General features: G+C 48.4%; 1 protein-coding gene across 22 annotated transcripts in view; it reads left to right on the top strand.

Moving 5' to 3' along the window:
- The window catches only part of FNBP1 (formin binding protein 1), a 148,977-nt gene extending 129,622 nt beyond the window's left edge, over nucleotides 1–19,355 (top strand). For 13 of the 22 annotated variants that reach the window (XM_053282467.1, XM_053282486.1, XM_053282483.1 and 10 more), the window contains 5 exons: nucleotides 2,687–2,796; nucleotides 5,543–5,675; nucleotides 5,852–5,973; nucleotides 7,162–7,301; nucleotides 8,179–11,736. In XM_053282467.1, coding sequence (XP_053138442.1) covers nucleotides 2,687–2,796; nucleotides 5,543–5,675; nucleotides 5,852–5,973; nucleotides 7,162–7,301; nucleotides 8,179–8,357 — 684 coding nt within the window. In that variant the 3' untranslated portion in view covers nucleotides 8,358–11,736. Of the gene's footprint in view, nucleotides 1–2,686; nucleotides 2,797–5,542; nucleotides 5,676–5,851; nucleotides 5,974–7,161; nucleotides 7,302–8,178; nucleotides 11,737–13,906 lie in introns of those variants that run through there. The other 9 variants (XM_053282487.1, XM_053282485.1, XM_053282481.1 and 6 more) reach the window with 3 other exon arrangements.
- Nucleotides 19,356–19,372: the final 17 nt, after the last annotated feature.

Genomic DNA, 19,372 nt, shown 5'->3' with positions numbered 1-19,372 from the left:
AATCTTAAAATAAACCACACATACGAGATCTTGGGGCAGAGAGAATTCCTGGTGTTATGACCTAAACTCTTTATCCAGGTATGCCAGGGAATGATCCTGGGACCTCCTAGTTGCAAAGCCTGTATTCTACCGCGCCGCCCATTAACTGACCTCTCTGGCAGCCTAGGGAACTCCCTGAGACTGTATATGCCCAAGCACCAGAGCTCTCCAGACTGAGTCTGGAGACTGGAAATATATGGCTGGGCCAGGCTGGCGGTGTGGGCAGCTGTATCCAAGTCTAGACATTTTAACTCAGGGCCGTGGAGGTTAGGAGCTCCAGATGGAAGCTAGAGCCTGAAGTGTGGATATTTATATCAGGCCTGGCCAATCCAGAGGCTCCATACTGCCTGCCAATCATTGGAGTGGCTGTTGTGTGCCCTAGCCCCCCTCCGTGCCCGAAGAGAGCCCTGGGGCTTGAGCACATACAGTCTCGAGTAGTTCCATGGGCTAGGCCCCAACCTCAGACCTCTATTTAACTGTCCAATCCAAACCCCTCTTAAGCAGGTCAGGTGCCAAGGTGTGGGATCTTTCCTGCATTTAGTCTGGAGAGACTTGGATGGCGCCTAAGAATACAGAAGTTGGCCACCCCTGACTTGAGTCAGTTGGGATCCTTGTCTGTCTTTTATTGGGGTCAGCATGGCCCACCGTTCTGAACATTCAAAAACTAGACACAAAGTAGTTTCCACATCTGGGTGTCAATATTCCTTCGGTCAGCACAGCTGCGTTTTTCAGCCTTACGTAGAGTAGTCGTGCCTCAAAATGACTAATGCCTATAATCAACCTGAGAAATCCCAACTAAAACGTAACTCCATTTAATTTCAAATCTGGAGGTGGGGAGACAACCCAAACCCAAACCCTTATATGGATATTAATCCCAAATCCCATCCTGGATTCAAAGGGGACGATGGCTCGAAATATGGTAAGAGAGAATGCATTATGGACTTGGAAAGTTTTAATTCCACATTAACTTTTTATTATTTGTTTGTTTGTTTGTTCAATTTCTAGAGCGCCCTTACAAAATAGCTCAGGGTGGTTCACAAATACCATAAAACAGTTAAAATCAATCAATCATCGGGCATGAAAATTTTAAAATACAATAAAGCAGCTAAAAAGTAAAATAAATAAAATAAAACAATTCAAAACCGTATAAAAACCCGATACATTGAAGACCCTATAAAACAATTTAAAAACCCTGGAAGGCCAGGCCGAACAGGTAGGTCTTTAGGGCTCTCCTAAATGCTAATAAAGAATTCAAATTACGGATTTCTGCAGGACTTATATTATGAGGCTTATATTGTATGTTTTGCCCGAATCAAACTTTGCTAGAGGCCTTTTCCCCTTGGTATTATTATTATTGATGATGATGATGATGATGATGATGTGATCTGATCTGATTAAATAAATCTTAGCCAATTAATTATATGAATTGATTAATCAAATAACTAATCCGAGAGTTCTCAGACTTGAGTCCCCAGATGTTGTTGGACTACAACTCCCATCATTCCCAGCCAAAGGCCCTTGTGGCTGGAGACAATGGGAGCTGTAGCCCCATTGTCATGTGGGGCTACATTTTACTCATGTACGTATGAGTAAAACAATGGTTCTGAATCAAGCAGCATCTCTTCTTTGACTTTAGATTGTGCACGTTTGTTTGTTTGTTTGTTTAACATATTTTTATACCGCCCAAAACTTACGTCCCTGGGCAGTTTACAAAAAAACCAGAAAAGTTAAAACATTAGTTAAAACAGATTAAGTGACAACAAAGAAATTAAAACATTGGTTACAATAAATGACAGCAAAAAGTTAAAACATTACAACATTTTAAAGCCTTAAAGAAATATTTTAAAACGAAGTTAAAACTATTGAAATGGTATTTAATTAAAAGCCTGGGTGAACAAATGTGTCTTTATAGATTTTTTAAAAATGGTCCGAGATGGGGAAGCTCTTATTTCAGCAGGGAGCGTGTTCCAAAGCATCAGGGCAGCAACGGAGAAGGCCTGTCCTCGAGTAGCCACCAGATGAGTCAGTGGCAACTGCAGACAGACCTCCCCTGATGATCTCAATAGGCGGTGGGGTTCATGATGAAGAAGATGTTCTCTTAAATACCCAGGTGATAACGAACACCTTGTATTTTGCCTGGATACTTATGGGCAGCCAGTGTAGCTCTTTCAATACAGGAGTGATATAGTCTCTCCGCGATGAGCTGGAGATCAACCTGGCTGTAGTTTCCGGACCACATACAAAGCATCCGGACCACATCTGGCATCTGCAGGAGGGCCGACCTAGTGCCACCCTGTTCGAAAGGGGCAGTTTGGGCATTAAACAGAACTCAGCCTGCTCTTTAATTGGTGGTTTATGGCTGCGATGAACTCAATCCATTCGATTCGATTCAACCGACCCTTTAATAAATTTCCAGCTAGCAAGAATGGAAATTCTAGCAAGAATGGAAATTCTAATGGCATTTATCTGTGTCAAAACCCATCTGAGGGTCATTGTCTCATGACAGTCAGGGAGGATCCGGGACTTGGTGCAGGTCTGCTCAGTTTGTCCACCCTGAATGTGGCTTGGATAGCAGACATTTGAATTTTACAGACTTGAATTTTTGGTCTTTCTTTCCCCCCCTCTGTTGGCTTCCTGCCGTGGGTAGGGTGCCGGGCCCGAGGATTTCAGCAATCTGCCCCCCGAGCAAAGGAGAAAGAAGCTCCAGCAAAAGGTGGACGAGCTCAACAAGGACATCCAGAAAGAGCTGGATCAAAGGTAGGTGTGGACAGAGCACCAAGGAACACTTGTAAGTGGAAATTCCTGGAAGGATGCAACCTGGATCCTTGAATCCTTGCTTATCATGCGGGGTGGAGAGCCGGTCTTATGGCAGCGAGCATGAATTGTCCCCTTTGATAAGCAGGGTCTGCCCTGGTTTGCATTTGGATGGGAGAACACATATGAGCACTGTAAGATATTCCTCTTAGGGGATGGGGCCAGTCTGGGAAGAGCAGAAGGTTCCCAGTTCCCTCCCTGGCAGCATCTCCAAGATAGGGCTGAAAGGGACACCTGCCTGCAACCTTGGAGAAGCCGCTGCCAGTCAGTGCAGACAGTACTGAGCTAGATGGACCAAAAGTCTGACTCAGTATATGGCAGCATCTTATGTTCCTACGCCCTGCATCACTGAAGTCAGTTTTGGGACTTCAGCTCCTGGTGACCCTGCCAGGGCTAGTGATTGGGAGGCAGGTGAGTTGTCTGGAAAAACCGGAATCAGAAAATTGTCCAATGGCCTCCCTTGACTGGGATCGGATATGGTGCACTGAGAGCCTTGTGACCTCTTGGACACTCACAGGTCCCTAGTATAGCATCGGCTTCCATAGACTCGTCAGTGCAATTCATCAGATGTGGCATTCTCAGCTTGCAGAGCGGTGTGTGGATTTAGGTATGCGCCCACATGTGAGTTCAGAGGGGGAAATGTATATAGTGAGATCAGATGGCCATGAAATGTATGAGAATTCCTCTTCAGGGATTCTCTTTCCCCATGATTATGGAGCATGCGGCGGAAGCACATGGTTAAAATGCCGGCTACAAGAGCCGAGTAAGACGGCCCTGAGCCACGGTCAGGGGCAGCCTTACATAGTCGGTTCCACCAGCACTTTGTATTTTGCCCGGAAACATATCGGCAGCCAGTGCAACTGTTTCAAGACAGGCATAATATGGTCTCTTCGGGTTGTCCCAGAGACCAATCTGGCTGCCGCATTTTGAACGAACTGAAGTTTCCGAACTATGTACAAAGGCAGCCCCACGTAAAGCGCATTGCGGTAGTCAAGCCTGGAGGTTCCCAGCAGCTGGTGCACCACTGTTTTGAGGTCGTCCTCTTCGAGGAATGTTGTCGAATCAGCCGAAGCGGATAGAAAACGCTCCTGGCCATAGCCTCCACCTGAGATACCAGGGTGAGGCCTGGATCCAAGAGCATTTCTAAGCTCCGTACGTGCTCCTTCTGGGGGAGTGTAACCCCATCCAGCACAGGGAGATCTAACTCCTCCCTCACTCCCCACCCTGAGTTTTTTTGCTCGCACACAATTAAAAATTGAGAGCACAGCTCCCCGAACTGGGTTGTGTAAACTCCAGAGGAAAGGATTGTAGCCCATGAGGACCAGCGGTGGAGTATAATTAAGTATATTAGTAGTTTAATGAAAGAAGTCTTGATTACAGAAAGGCAGGGGCAGACAGCTTTCTATTCTCTGCTGCTTTCTTGTCTGTGCCAGCGTAGGACTGAACTAAAGCGGTAACTATTCTCGAACCTGGCCTGGATCAAGGAATGGATTCCTTAGAAATGCTACCGCAAGGTAGGATGCTCGTCCTGCCGGTTCTCGGCTGTGTGAACAGCCCTAGTGTGTGGAGAAACTCCCCTCCTCACCCCAGCAGCCCGGATTTGGAAACCCATATTTTGGCTTTCTAAATCCAGGTGCCTAATTTGCATATGATGTAAATTGGCTGGAAAATAACTTCTGAGCAGAATAGTGACTGCACGTTTTGCTCTATAACACCGCTTCTACAAGGGCTAGAGCTTAGCTGTTCTTTCTTCTTAAAAGAAAGAAAGAAAGAAAGAAATCTGGGAGAATCTGGGTGGGTTAAGCAAGATGGGTGGGATGCTGAAAATCCAGGTGAAAGCTGGCATTTCTGGGTACATGGCATCTCTAGGCCCAGGCCCTGAGAGACAGACGCCTTCATAAATCTCTCCTGCCACTTTGTCTCTGTGCAGCTGAATGTGCTGACGTCTTTCGGTCGGATGTCACCCTCCAGCTTTCTTTTCCCAGCCTTTGTGAGATAAAATAGGTCAGGGAGGTCCTAGCTGTGAAATCCCGATAGTGGGGATTACACACCAGAGTTAGCAAAGCACATAAGAAAAGCGTATCTGCAACAATGACCGTCGGGTTGCTAGACGTCCAGAAAGCCATCTTCTTCCACACTGCCCAAAGGAGTGTGGTTGTCTGCGGTTAAAGCTGGGATGGTCCAGTTGGGAAGCGAATCCACTCCCAGCTTCCCTGCCTTTCTGAGCTCTTCTCCCACTTTGAGAGGCTTAGCTTGAACAGCAGCGTAACAGCAACTTCGGTAGATTATTATGTTTATTATGATTTGAGATATTTATACTCTGCTGCTCCAGTGCACTGCTGCTCACACCCTGCTTATCAAAGGTGACAGTTCATGCTCACTACCACACAAACAGCTCTCCCTACCCGTGACTTTAACAAAAAGTTGCCAAAGTGGTTTCCGTAGGAAAAAGAATCGGTAAATGGTTTCATGTCTCAAGAAAGCTCATGTGACATCCGTCATCACTGTAAATATAACAACCCCTTGAAAATTGAGGTGGTGCTTAAATTGTTCCGGATATTTGCTGTCTAAAAGGTTCAGAGAATAGGTTTCTCTGAATGCAGCCTAAAATTGTGTTGCCCTTTTTTGCTGCGGCATCACACTGCTGGCCCCTGCTCCACATGGGATTGACTTTCTTTCTTTCTTGCAGAGATGCCTTAACGAAAATGAAAGACGTCTACATTAAGAACCCGCAGATGGGAGATGCCGCCAGCGTGGACCACAAGTTAGCTGAGCTTGGGCAGAACTTGGAGAAGCTGCGGCTCGAAGAACAGAAATTTTTGGTACGGCTAACACTGTGAGGCCAGACAGTATAGACAGTACTGAGAAGGATGGACCAGTGGTCTGACTCGGCGTAAGGCAGCTTCCTCCGTTCCTGGTGGAATACAAGAAACTCCAGCCCAACTTTCTGGAGTGTGCCGACATCAGAGGCTGGAGCTTTGTTCTTTTCCCTTTGCAGGGCTGGCTTGCTGAGGTTGAAGGCCGTTTGCCTGTACGGACTGAGCCGGCACGCCGTCAGAGCGGATTGTATGAACCTCAGAACACCCTGACTGTCAATAACTGCGCCCAGGACCGTGAGAGGTACAGTATCTGTATTGCGCTTTCCTGTCCAGCATCCCCTGCTGCTGTTTGTGTCTCTGTTATAAAGACACGAGGGGCGTAGAGACTGTTGGGCTAGGGGGGACAATTGTCCCCAGGCCACAAGGGTCTGTACACATGGGTTTGTGTGAATGGCTGGATGTGCGTTCATTCTGAAAGTGAGCCTCTTCAAATGCATGCTTCACACAGGAAGAGAACTCCTGACTGTGTGTGGGACATATTGCCAGACATACTGAATAAATAATTCAGCACAAAAACCCCCGTCGTGGTTCGTTGGGGTCTAGTTACCGCCCCGATCTATGCAAGAGCTCTCTGGGGGAGGAGCTGTTGGCTAGACCGCAGTTGCAGGATCAGACATCACACAGGACCACGGTTAGAACCAACCAAGCACAAACGTTGGGATCCAGATCATGGCTTGACTGCCTGAAAATACGCCATTTTGTTGACCGGTGGGGATTCAGATGTGCAAACCAGCCACAGTTAGGTGGAACAAACCTGTGGTAGCAAGTCTGAATTGCCTCCATTGCTAAGTAGGGTCCCCCCGGTTTGCATTTGAAAGGGAGACGACATGTGTGAGTGCTGTAAGATATCCATAGGGACCTAGGAAGCTGTCCATCTAGCTCAGTATTGTCTACATAAACAGGATGTTTGCCTGCAGATGTTCGCCTACAACTGCCCTGATCCCTGGCTATTGGCCACTGTGGCTGGGGATTATGGGAATTGTAGTCCAGAAACAGCTGGCGGGGGTCAAAGTTGAGTGGGCCTGCCTTAGGAGATGGGACCACTCTTGGAAGAGCATCTGCCTGCTTCCATGCAGAAGGTGCCAAGTCCCCTCCCTGGCAGCATCTCCAGATAGGGATGGGGAAGACTCCGGCCTGAAACTTTGGAGAAGCCGCTGCCAGTCCGTGTAGACAATCCTGAGCTAGATGGACCAAGGGTCTGACCCAGCAGAAGGCAGCTTCCCAAGTTCCTCCGTCACCCATATGACGTGTCTATACTGAAGAGCGATGCGCTAAATTGAGATGGAGTGGGGCAGTGTGCGGCAAGGACGCCGCAGTGCGGAAGTGGCTTTCCGTGGGGCTCGGGGCCTGCGTCTCCGCCACGGTGCCGCCTCCTTGCCTGGCCCGCAAGGCCTGTCGCTATAGTTGTTGTGCTTTTTCCTGTCTTGAGCAGTCCGGATGGCAGTTATACAGAGGAGCCGAGCCAGGAGAGTGAGCTGAAGGCACCGCCGCCGGATTTTGACGACGAGTTTGACGACGAAGAGCCGCTGCCCACCATTGGGACATGCAAAGCCTTGTATACCTTTGAAGGTGCGCCTCCCAGCCGGGTTCCTGACAGGCAGGGCTGCGATGGGCACGGCGGTTGTGGAGGGAAGTCTCCCGCTCTTCCCTCAGGCATGGATTGAGGACATAGGCAGCGTAGCGTAGTGGGTAGGGTGTTGGACTAGGACCGGGAAGACCCGAGTTCGAATCCCCATTCAGCCATGAAACTCACCGGGTGACTCTGGGCCAGTCATGTGTCTCTCAGCCTGACCTACCTCACAGGGTTGTTGTGAGGGTACACATAACCATGTGCACCGTTCTGGGCTCCTTATGTGATAGATAGATAGATAGACAGACTCTGCCTGAATCTTTGGAGAGCGGCTGCCAGTCAGTAGACAATACTGAGCTAGATGGACCAAGAGTCTGACTCTGGACAAGGCAACTTCCTAGGTCCCTGGGATTTTTAACTCAAGAGAGCCAGCGTGGTGTAGTGGTTAGAGTGCCGGACAAGGACCGGGGAGACCCGAGTTCAAATCCCCATTCAGCCATGAGACTTTTAAAAGCGGCAAGTCCCTTTATTGAGCAGGGGGAGAGCAAACGACCCTATCCATCCCCAGCACAGCATCCCTCCAGTGGCTGTTGCTTTCTTTTTTAGACTGTGAGACCTTTGGACGACAGGGAGCCTATCTATCTCTCTATCTCTCTATCTCTCTATACCACTTTGGGAACTTCTGTTGAAAAGCAGTAAATAAATATTGGTTGTATTTGTATACGTGTAGGAAGCCCTACTTGATTTTGAAACGTTTTGAGCGCTTGAAATGCGCTCTGGCAGTCTGCTTGCACAGAGCATACCCCTAGCCTCTGTGCCCGTAGCAGGGCTCCCTGGGAAATGCCGCCCTGATCCCTCCCGCCTCCCACTCCGCAGGTCAGAATGAAGGAACCATTTCCGTCACCGAAGGCGAAACGCTGTACGTCATAGAGGAAGACAAAGGCGACGGCTGGACGCGGATCCGGCGGAACGAAGACGAGGAAGGCTACGTCCCCACCTCCTACGTGGACGTCTTTTTGGATAAGAATGTCAAAGGTGCTAAGACTTATATTTAATTCCCCCTCTCGTGGTTGCTTTCTTGCTTCCGCAGGGACGCTGGGCCAGCCACGGGAACCTTTCTCTCCGGGTTGCAGCGAAAGCCTTTTGGGAAGGACTTGGGACGGACCCGGAAGTGCATTGCTTTCCGTTCTGAACACAGTGGCGTCTTGCACGCGGCAGGCGCTCAGTCAGAGGAGAAGGCGCAGAGGGCCACAAACCCGTTACGGCTTCGCGGCCTCCTCTTGCTGAGTTAGGCGTGCCGAGACAGCAGTTTTGCCTCGCTTGAAGTGCAGACTTTAAGGCTGGTCTTAATGAATATCCCCCACTTGTGTCTTCTGTAGCTAGGAAGGTGATGTACTGTATTGCGTTGCATACCGTCCTCTCAGCCATCATCAGTCCAGTCTTTGCGTCTGAATCTGGTTGGCGAAATGCGATGCCTTTCGCCCTTTGCTAAAGTGGGCGTTGAAGAGCCTTCGATTCGTGGCTGTGCGTTCTCCACTCGCCTGCCATCCCCTCTGTTATTCCAGTATTCAGCATATTGAGGATCTCATGTTTCATTTTTTTAAAAATATCCAAGTTTCTAGTCCTCATGACAGCAAAGATAAATTTGCTCAGTCCCTGGGGAATTTCCAGGGCCAGAATGGAGGAGCTACCCAGCCCCTTCTTAGTGGCTAAACAGAAACTGAATCAATTCTCTGACAGGCTTGCATATTTTTGTAATATATTCAGAGCTCTAGAATATGCCATCTCCCACTTGGATTCCGGAAAATACAATACACTTGTATTCGGGACAGCTGTGCAGAGATTTCCCAGAAATCAGCTCTTTCTGGGAAAACCTGTCATCCTAATTGTGGGCGCATCAAGATCAACAGTCCAAAAAGGCCCTTTGTGATAGTTGCAGTCCTGGTTTCTAAAGTACGTAGCAAGGAAGGGTTTGATCTTTTCAGTGACTGTAGTGCAGGGACCTCGGCCTCATCTTTGGTCTTGTCCAGAGTGGATGAGGAGGACCTGATGGGGACTTTGGATTAGGCTGCCTTTTTGGTGGATGCAAGGAAATCGGGGCACCCAGGAACCCTTTCCGGAGCCTTACATGGACAGAATGTATGTCATGCTCTGGTATCCTCTGTGGGCATCCCTCAGGAAATCAGGCCCTATGGGAAAGAGAGGACGAGGAAGGGGTGAAAATGGCTAGTTTAGATCCCAGGCCTCTGCTTGGGTTCTGGGAAGGAAGAAGGCTGAAGACCGAGCAAAGGAAACCAGCTGTCTGGATGTTTCGTGTTGGCTACATGGAGCAGCAGCAGATCTGCACAGGTGTAGGCAAGGTGGCCGACACCTTGCGTCCGTTTGTACAATCTTGGTGGTGGTGGTGGGGGCGGGGGGTTAAGCGAGCTTCTAGTCCTTAAGAGGGTGAAGACTGGCTTGAAGGTGTGCAGGCAATGTATGGAGGAATCTCAGAGGCTATAGATGGCTTGAGATGGGTGTGTGTGTGTGTGTGTGTGTGTGTGTGTGTGTGTGTGTGTGTGTGGCTTTACAGCTGTCAGGTTTTAGCCCTTTGCGTCACCAGCTCACACACACACACACACACACAGATTCTCAGGTCGGCCCAGAGAAAGCATCCTATCCCTGATCTCTCTGCAGATGGGAACCTCCAAATGTTTCCAGGTTGCTCGGTAATTCCTAACCAGTGTTGTGCCATATCTTTTTTTTTTTTTTTGGTTTGTTTAAATGCAGACGGGGGCTGTTTTTATCACCCTGTCATAATCCAAGTGTTGGTTCCTCCCCGGAACGCTGGGTAAAAAGGGGGCAGTCCCTTTCCTTCTCAGAAGAGGCTGTCTTGGCCCAATTTTCTAGTTTTGAATGGGTGTTGTGAGGCTGGAAAGTGGAGAGAGAAAGGGTTGGTGAGCCGGTGTCTCTGAAGAGGCTTTTGTCCGGTCCCACTCAATGCAGGCGGGCAGCGGAGGAATTGAGGACTCTGTCCCAGCCTTGCCTCAAATGTTTTGGGGTATGTCCCTTGATGTGGAGGCAGTCTGTCCTCATTGTCAGGAGTTACTTGTGCAAGTTTTCTCTTTGGCTCCGACCATGTGATGCAAGAAGTGTGGCCACTGCCAGCCCAAATTAAAGACTATGCTCCTTGAGGGGAAAATTCAGCAGTCTGGCACTGCTGGTCACACCAGGGTCAGCTCCAGGAGGGCAAATCCGAGGGTAACGGAATCAGACACGTTACCACTTTTTCCGTGACTGCAGCCACAAGCAAACTTTGATCTTACAGATGCCCACTGGCAAGAGAACATCTCCTATGCTGAGTCCTATTTTTACAAAATGCTTAAATATTATAGATAGTGTCTGAAACATGCAAAATACGTCTATCACGGAATCCAAAACGATGTCTAAAAAGTTCTGATTCTGTTACCGACGTATTTCGGTCTTTCATTTCCCCCCTAACCTCTATTTCCAGAGACTGGAAATAAATTCAGCGATAGAAAAAAAAAACTGTGGGAGAGCAAGGGCAGGTGTAAGAGAAATTAAACACCTGCCTCTCTCATGTAGATCTCCTCTATATGAGGAGTGCATTAGCATCCCCCCCCCCCGCTAAACAGACTTGGGAGCATGTCTTTGTCAAGATAACATGTTTCAGCCTTAGTAGCTGGGGGGTTTTCCCCTTAAGGGGAAATTTAAAGTGTTAGTGCCTGAGGACATCTATCCTTTCCTTTCCTGCAGTCTCTCTTCTTGGAATATAAATAAATTTCCCCAAAAGTCGACCCAGAGATCTTGGCAATGTTCTGGTTGGCGGGTGTCTCTCAAGAAGTCGTGTTCCCTTTGACATTCAACCATGCCAATGCACTTTGAAATCCAGGTTCTGAAATGTGATTATTTGTTAACACTTGCCAATTTTTATTTTAAAATAGGAGTTGTTTATAGTGTCTTCATAGCAATTATTTAAAACAAAACAAAAACAAAAGTATTTGGTTAACTAGGCTGCCCATAGTTTTCTTTCTGGAAAGAGAATAATGGTGTATATAATTTAACTGTGACTTGAATTTCCGTTTGTTTTTATCATTATCCATGGAAGCCCTTTTTGCCTTCTCTATACCAATGTGTACTGCTGTCTTATTGGCCGGTCTTCCAAACAAAATTTTTTTGTTAAACCAGTCAAGACAGACAAAAAACTTTATTTCCATTTGTTTGTTTCCCCTCTTTTCCTTTTCTCCTTTATGTTCTCCACTTTGCCTGACTCAGATTCCACGTGCTAGGAAATCCCAGCGCAGGTGGTGAGGTTTGTTAAATCTAGAACGATTTTTGAGTGTCGCTTTTCTTTTTCTGTTTCGTTCTGTTGAATTTCTCCACTTAGCTGTACTGTTCCCCCTTCCTGTAATAAAAAAAAAGTTTATTTTCTCACGTTTGTGTTTTTCTTGAAATGACAGGTGGCGAATCTTATTAATTTCCCCCTTGCCATGGGTTGCTGGATGCTACTTGCATTATGCTCGAGGTCACTTCATGGTTGTTCTCTGGTAGATTTGTTTATGGTGAATTACCAGTCGTTTCTCTGTGAATTTTGCAACTGCTTTAGGGTTAAGCATTGCAGTTAACTTGTGGTATGGAAACCAACGGGTCAAATGTGCTGTGTGCTTGAGTTCCCTTCTGCACAGTTAACTCCCAAGAGAAGTGACTCTAGTCTGGTGTTTGTTTTGGGACGCGGTGGCCGACGTCCTAACACCGTGCTTGTGTAATGACCAAAATTGCGTCAATGTGAGAAGATAGCGTAACTGCTAAAAAAATGAGTATTTGGGGAACTGAAGGTCTTTAGCCAGACTCACAAATTTTGGCCAGTGGTACCATCTCAGGGGATGAGTGCTCACAGTGATTTTTGGCAATGTCAAACCACCCCCTGAATGGAAAATAAGTGATCCGACAGGGGTGAAGAAATGTTGGCCCTGTTCATCAGCCAGACAAAATATTTTACTTGTCAAGCTCTGTTGGTACATGACTCATCAGGACTTTTTTCACTCGTCAGGGATCCCTTTTCTCTCGCCACAGACTAGTGAATTTCTGCAGCCCGGAGTGATCACATTTTTTGCTCTTGCCGCTTTCCGTGTGTTATCACCGCCTCTTTATCTCTACCCTCAAACGACGAGGGTGAAATTGCAGTCATTTTTGCACAGAGGAAAAGGTTAGGGTGACCATGGATGAATAGCTGTATACTCTCTCTCCATGACGTGCTCTTTGGAGAACATTCCTGCCAGTTTCCATTTCTATTCCTCTGACAACATCGATAACATTTTTTTAGTCGTGTTTTCTGTTTTTCAAACTTTTACAACACCATGGCAACTTTGGCTGATGCAGGCCTGATGGTCCGGATAATAAAAACAGGGCAGTCTGATGAAAGTCCTGCAATGCTTTTGCCTCTGCTCCATCTCTAGGGGTGCAGGCCTTGTCAAGAATCCCAGAGAGCATCTGTTCTCCTCAGATGGTACCGCCCAGAACTCAGCATTGCCGTTTTCAGCGGCAGCCCTGCGTGTCTCAAGATTCACACCCAACTGTCCTTGGGAAGAATTTTGTTGAGGAGGCAGCGAGTGTGGCTGAGGGGGCCTCTCTGTGGTCATGTTTGCTTGTGTGGAATTGCTTCATGATTCCTCTTGAGGGCACACACAGCAGCATTCTGCCCAAATCAGAGGTTTCTCATCTCAGATTCTTCTTTTGTTCAGAGACTTGAAGCAGAAATGACTGCGTTGTCATTGCCTGCAGATGTGCCAGTTTCCCCCCACTCCGAGCATGACTTGTCCCCTTTGCTAAGCAGGGTCCTCCCTGGTTTGCATTTGAATGGGAGACTACATGTTTGAGCACTGGAAGATCTTCCCCTCAGGGGATGGGGCCGCTCTGGGAAAGGGCATCTGCCTGCTTGCATGCAGAAGGTTCCAGGTTTGCTCCCGGGCGGCATCTCCAAGATAGGGCCGAGAGAGACTCCTGCCTGCAACCTTGGAGAAGCTGCTGCCAGTCTGGGTAGACAATACTGAGCTAGATGGGCCAAGGGTCTGACTCAGTAGATGGCAGCTGCCTAGGTTCTTCTGATCGGGGCTGAACTGGAGAGCAGCAGGGGTGTCCTTCTGTAACCACGGCTTCTCCCTGCACCCACTTCCTAGAGCTGTTCTCCCCCCCCACCGCTAGGGTTCTCCGGCACATATTTGCAGTGGGGGGAAGCTTGTGGCTAGGGGGCTGACATTAACCACCCCCTTCCGCCACTTCTCCTCCCCCACGGCTGGCTGCTAGTGACCTGAATGTTTTTGCAGAGGATTATGGGCCCGATCCTGTTGCCTTCGGTTCTCCACACAGAAGTTTGCCTTCTGGATAGTTGCATGGAAAGCGAGGTCATGGTTGCCATTTTTTCACCAAACTGTCCCCCAAGGCTCTCTAGGGAGGCCGTTTTGATTTCTCTTTCCACTTCTGCTATCTTCAGGGAGAGAGCGGCGTTCCCCCCCTTCCCTGGTAGCACTCCTAATGTCGACCCACCTCCCCAAGTGTCTAACGGACCCTCTTCTTCTTCTCTCTCTCTCTCTCTTCCTGTTTTTAGATTCCTAAAAGTCTTGGTCGCTGGCGCAAGAACTTCGGGGCGAGCGTGGCGCAGGAGAAACAAATGGTCTGATCTTTTTTATCAAAACAAAACATCCAGTTTGTGGCAGGGTTCCCCCCCCTCAAAAAAGCCCCTGCCCCTCCATTACATGGATTCCCCCGGCTCGTCACGGAATCAGCATTTGGGGCGGTGGGTGGGATACATTCCCAAACTGTAGGTTGCATCTCAGCTCTCGACTCCATCACTCAGTTGCTTGCTCAAATCTCCGGCATGCTACCTGCTGCATAAACTAACCCATCCCCACCCCCCGCCTTTCCTTCTGTGGGACGGGTTTCTCTAGGAAAGGGACCCCCACACGTTGTATCAGTGAGGCCCTAGCCCTTCTGGGCTACCTCTGCCCATCCGGACTGCTGCTAAAATGCTGTGCAAGGCAGATTAGCATTGTGCCCATTTTACAGACGACGGGCTGAGGCTGGGAAGAGAAAGGTTTGTAATCTGCGGTCTCCAGGGCTGAGGTGATGTCTTTAAAAAGATAGACTGTATTTACCTGAATAGAAGACGGCTCTGTGATTAAGGCAGCCCCCTGAAAAGATACAGGTTAAGTATAGATTATACCTGTATTTATCCAAAAGGCAGAGGATTCTGAATTTAAGACGACCGCCCCACCCCTGATTTCTAACATCAAATAACTTGCGGGGAACCTAATCTCGGATTGGGGTAAATACGGTATACACATGTTCACACTCCTCTGTCTAAAAGAACATCTCTTTGAATGATTAACTTGCATAACTAGAAATGATAATCGCACCCTTTGTGTCAACATGTGTTTGTTAAATGCTTTCCCCCAGAGCCGATAGTCAAAACGGCAGTGGAAAGGATGGGTTAAAAATTCCCATCCAGTTCCACTGTGATCCTGATTTCTACCTCCCCTCCCAGCAGCTATTTAACACAAGGGCAATTCCAAAGGTAACGGAATCAGGCACCTTACAATTTTCAGTGGCTGTTTTTTCAGTGACTGTAGCCATAAGCACATTTTCAAGTTGATATTACATATACCCACGGGCGGGAACCGGTCTCCTACTGTAAGGCCGTAGTTTTACAAAATCCTTAAAAATTATAGTGCCAAACATGCCAAACAAGGTGGTAACGGAATCAGAAATGATGTCTAGACCTTGATTCTGTTTGTGTCAAACGGAACAGTCAAGATGCACATTTGTGAACATGCATTTTAACCAGTCAAAGGTGATGTTTTCAAAGAGACAGGGCTGTTGTCATCCTACTAGGTAGGAATGGCAGGTTGTGTTTCAAAGTCCATGTGGTGCCCCTAGCTTCTCTCTCCGATGTGCGCCCGTAAGGACAAAGGCTGGCACACAGTGTGACGATGGTACGCCAGCCTAGTAACACTGCATGCAAGCCATTTGTGCAAGTGTCACAGGAGAGTAAGCCCGTTCTTCTCAATGGGCTTACTCTCCGGGAGCATTTGTCTAGCCTGCGTTACTAGCTGCTGCACCAGTGCGCCGTATATATCAGCCACTCTCTTCTCCTTCCGGGTCCGTGGTGGGCAGCTGACCTGGCTGGCATTTTTGTCTGCATTTTTGCCAAGCTTCTCAGGGGGCCGCAGCACACGCATGCCATCAAGCCGCTGACTTCGGAAGGGGTCCGATTGCAAGCCTGCCACCCCATGGCTTGTCCCAAAGCAGACCCCTTACCTAGCACTCCTGCAAGCCGCCTTTCTGCCTTCACGGCCGCGAAAGTTGCACATGTCCGCTTCCAGCCAGCTGGCCTGCTTTGGGCAGGCCCCCGGACCTCCATTTCCGCCCTCCTCTGCCCGCATGCTCGCCCTGCTGCCTTGCCTGCGCCCACCTCTGTGTTGAAGGTGCTCAAGCGGCTCTCTCTGCTGCGTTTCTGTTCTCTTCTTTCTCCGCCTTCTCCTTCTGCATGCCGTCTCTCGCGCTCTTGTGGGTTTTTTTGTTTTTAAATTCTGCTTTCCCGAAGCCACAGCAAAGCACCTCTGTACTCTGCTTTATCCCACTGCCTCACGCCATTTCTGTTTGCCCTCCACCCGGGTCCGTTTGTATTCCCCCTTTGCCCATGTGACAGTCACGAAGTGAGAAGCAACTTGGCTGGAGGGTCTTCATCATTGTTTGCTCGCGCTGGAAGAAGTGACATCACACTGGAGGAGGTGACATCACGCGGAAGGAGGTGACATCACACGGAAGGAAGTGACGTTGCTTCTGAAAAAACCACCTCATCGTGGGCAGTGTGTGAGAGGAAGGTTGCTTTGGAATTGGAATTTCCCTCGGTCTCTCCCAAATGCTTTCAGCTAAGTGGGGCACACGCTAGTTCTAACAGCGGGCCGCCGTCACTAGACGAATACGGCCAATCTATATATACCACTTTCCAGCAAAAGTTCCCAAAGTGGCTTGCATAGATATAAGATGGCTCCCTGTCCGAAAAGGGCTCCCAATCTACAAAAGAAATATAAGATAGACACCAGCAACAGCCACTGGAGAGATGCCGTGCTGGGGACGGATAGGGCCAGTTGTTCTCCCCCTGCCCAGTAAAGAGAACCGCCATGTTGAAAAGGTGCCTCTTTGCTCAGTTAGCAGGGAATGAGCCCAGTGGGTATCATTGATCGTTTTACCAGTGTTAAAGTATATTAGACGAACAGAAGGGGTGTGTCCTCTCGCCTGTCCAAAGCCTGAGATCCGGATTGCGAATCTGCATCCATCCTTTGGTGGCCTAGGTGTGTGAATGGGCCGTGGCAGCCACCCAACTGACGCAGCTTCCGTATCACCTCAGCCAGGATGCTGTTTGATGGAGTCCTTCACAGTAACCGAAGGATGTGTGGATGGGCCAGCTCAGCGAGGCAATGCTGAGACAGGACCCCTTTCCTTGTCCTCTAGTTATCAGGAGGTGCAAATCACACTCGAAGTTGCCACTGGGCCTGACAACTCTCTTTGCCTCGGCCAGCAGAACCATCTTGAGAGACAAACGCTCACAGCGATTTGGAGTAGTGTCTAACCCCCCAGAGATGGAAAAGGGGTGACTGACAGCACTCCTGCACTTGGCAGTTTTTGGTGTGTCCTTGCCCCTTCTTTATCTCAGCCCCCAAACAATTCGGGTCAAACGGCAGTCATTTCTGCACAGAGGAAAAGGTTAGGGTAACAACAAACGCACTGCTGAAATCGAAAAAATAAAATACTACAACTAAGACTCTCTCCCTGGGATAATATTGGGGGGACGTTCCTGCCAGTTTTCATTGCCATCCCTCTGACAACCATGATACAATTTTATAGTAATTTGTGTGTGTGTTTTAAAGCTTGGGCGACACCATTGCGTGCGGGCCCCATGGCCAGGACAAATCGAAGCGCAAGAACACACCGGAAATTGAAAGCCTTGCAATGCAGTCGCCTCTTCTACATCTCTGGGGCCGCAGACCTTGTCAAAAACCACAAACTGGAAATGGCCGTCTGGTGAAAATTGGGGCTTGGACTAGATGACCTCCAGGGTCCTTTCCCCACATATGAAAAATCTCCAAGCCTCTTGAAGACTGGGCTGCATCTCTGCGTGAGGATCACTCTCTTAAGCGCTACCACTTATAGGCAAGAAGAATCGCAGGGACTGGGGACTCGGCACCACCAAAACCCAGAGCAGCCCTGCGCCACCGGACTGGACATCCCAAAGTGAAATACAGCTGCGGTCAAACCCATGATTCCTTTCCAAGAGCCCAGGCTAGATTTGCACCGTTCCTCCTCTTATTTTGCCATCAGCTCCCTTTCTTTCTCTTTCTTCCTTGGTGCCATATATGTAAGATGAAGAGAAATGTCTGCTTTTCAGTATACATACAGATATATATATTTAATCTAGGTGGACAGTATATTATTGTCACCCTACCAGGAATGTCCGGATGATCGCTGTGTCCGTGCGGCTGCATCGGAAGCTAGGAGGGGTGTCGGCTTTGCTTTGGTCTCTAGTCTGCAGAGACAGTCCTGGGAATCTTTACAAAAGGATGGCTGCATTCCTGCTCCCTTTAAAAAAAAAAAATACGCCGAAGAGAAAACATTTTCGCTAGTTGCTGCCACCGAGAAGGAAAGGCGATTCTCTTCTGCCAACGTGCACATTTTTAAGGGGACAGAGGAATCCGGCCTTGTTTACACAGGTACTTTCCCACACTGTTATAGGTGCCTTAGCTTGCAATGGTAGCCTAGGAAGCAATAATGAAGGGGGTGAAAACAGACGCGGCGTTTTCAGGTGCTGGCTAGTGTTCAGCACAGACCTCTTTTGCATTATGATTTGCAGCATGGCCAATTCAGAGTAGGGAAAAGCCAGGTAGGGAGAGCACCCATTGGCGAGCACCCGCGACATCACTAACTACTCTTTCTCCGTTTCCAATTTTTGCAACTTGTAAGGACTGTGTCGAATGGGTGGGAAGGGGGCAAAATTAAGGTGGATGTGACTGCATAAATGGGCAGTGCACTTTTAATTTTTTTTTAGTTTGAGGCTGTGCAAGGGGAGGGATTAGTCTGCAGTGCATACAGTGAAGCCAGGCACGGATTCCGGTGGAAGAGCCTGGGACTGCTCTTAAAAACCCAGTGCCTACCTTCATTCAAAAGGTGCTCGGTTCACTACGTCTCTCCTCGACGTGGATTTTTGTTGGCTGTGTGGAGATTCTCAGTCCTCCAAGAGGTTCAAAGTATGGGTGGCTCGTACATTATGGGTGCAAAGAAGTAAACTCCCCCCTCCCCAAAGCAGCAGGGCTGTGTGCCGCTGGAACTTCCCGCCCCATTGACGTCAGGGGAGAGAGCAGTTTGTTGAACTTTCTGCCAAGGTGAGCTCCGCGTGTGCTCAGAAGCACAGACGGAGCTCCGCCGGAGAGCCTCAGACGTTTCACTTGAAGTCGGTTAAGTTGAGCAGCCAGTTTATAAAAACTCTTCTAGACTTTCTCGCAATCCCACTGAAGGGGGCTGGGGGAGTGTGAGCCTTTCCTCTAAGCCCAACCGCCCCCTTCACCCCCAGCTCCCCCATCTAACACCCTTTCTTACATCTGTAAATATCCAAGAGAAAAGAAAACATATTTACTGAAAGTTGTGTTTTAATGCTGAATATTTTTCAAAGGTTCTGCTGCATATAGACTCCATCCCGCCCCCTCATGCTTGAAGTGTCAAAAGATTTAAAGATAAGCCAAATTATATTTTAACATACAATGTCAAGCACTTTGGTGTTTTGTTTTGTTTTTTTAACATTGATTTGTGTGTTTACACACTGGATTCTTTGATGTAGGGGTGGGGTTTTTTTTCCCCGTTTGGTTTTTTTGGGGTGGTCTCTTAAATGTGTTTTGTGTGGTTTCCATAGGCCAAAAAGTGTAAAAGGTTCTGGTGTTTTGACTCATTTGTTTCTGGAGACAGAATTTGATCAAATAAAGTGCTTCCATTTGAAAGCAAAAAGATGCGCTTTGTTAACTGT

The sequence above is a fragment of the Hemicordylus capensis genome, chromosome 17 (assembly GCF_027244095.1).
Source record: "Hemicordylus capensis ecotype Gifberg chromosome 17, rHemCap1.1.pri, whole genome shotgun sequence".
NCBI lineage: Eukaryota > Metazoa > Chordata > Lepidosauria > Squamata > Cordylidae > Hemicordylus > Hemicordylus capensis.
The sequence above is the reverse complement of the archived record's forward strand: the minus strand, read 5'-3'. Positions and strand labels throughout refer to the sequence as shown.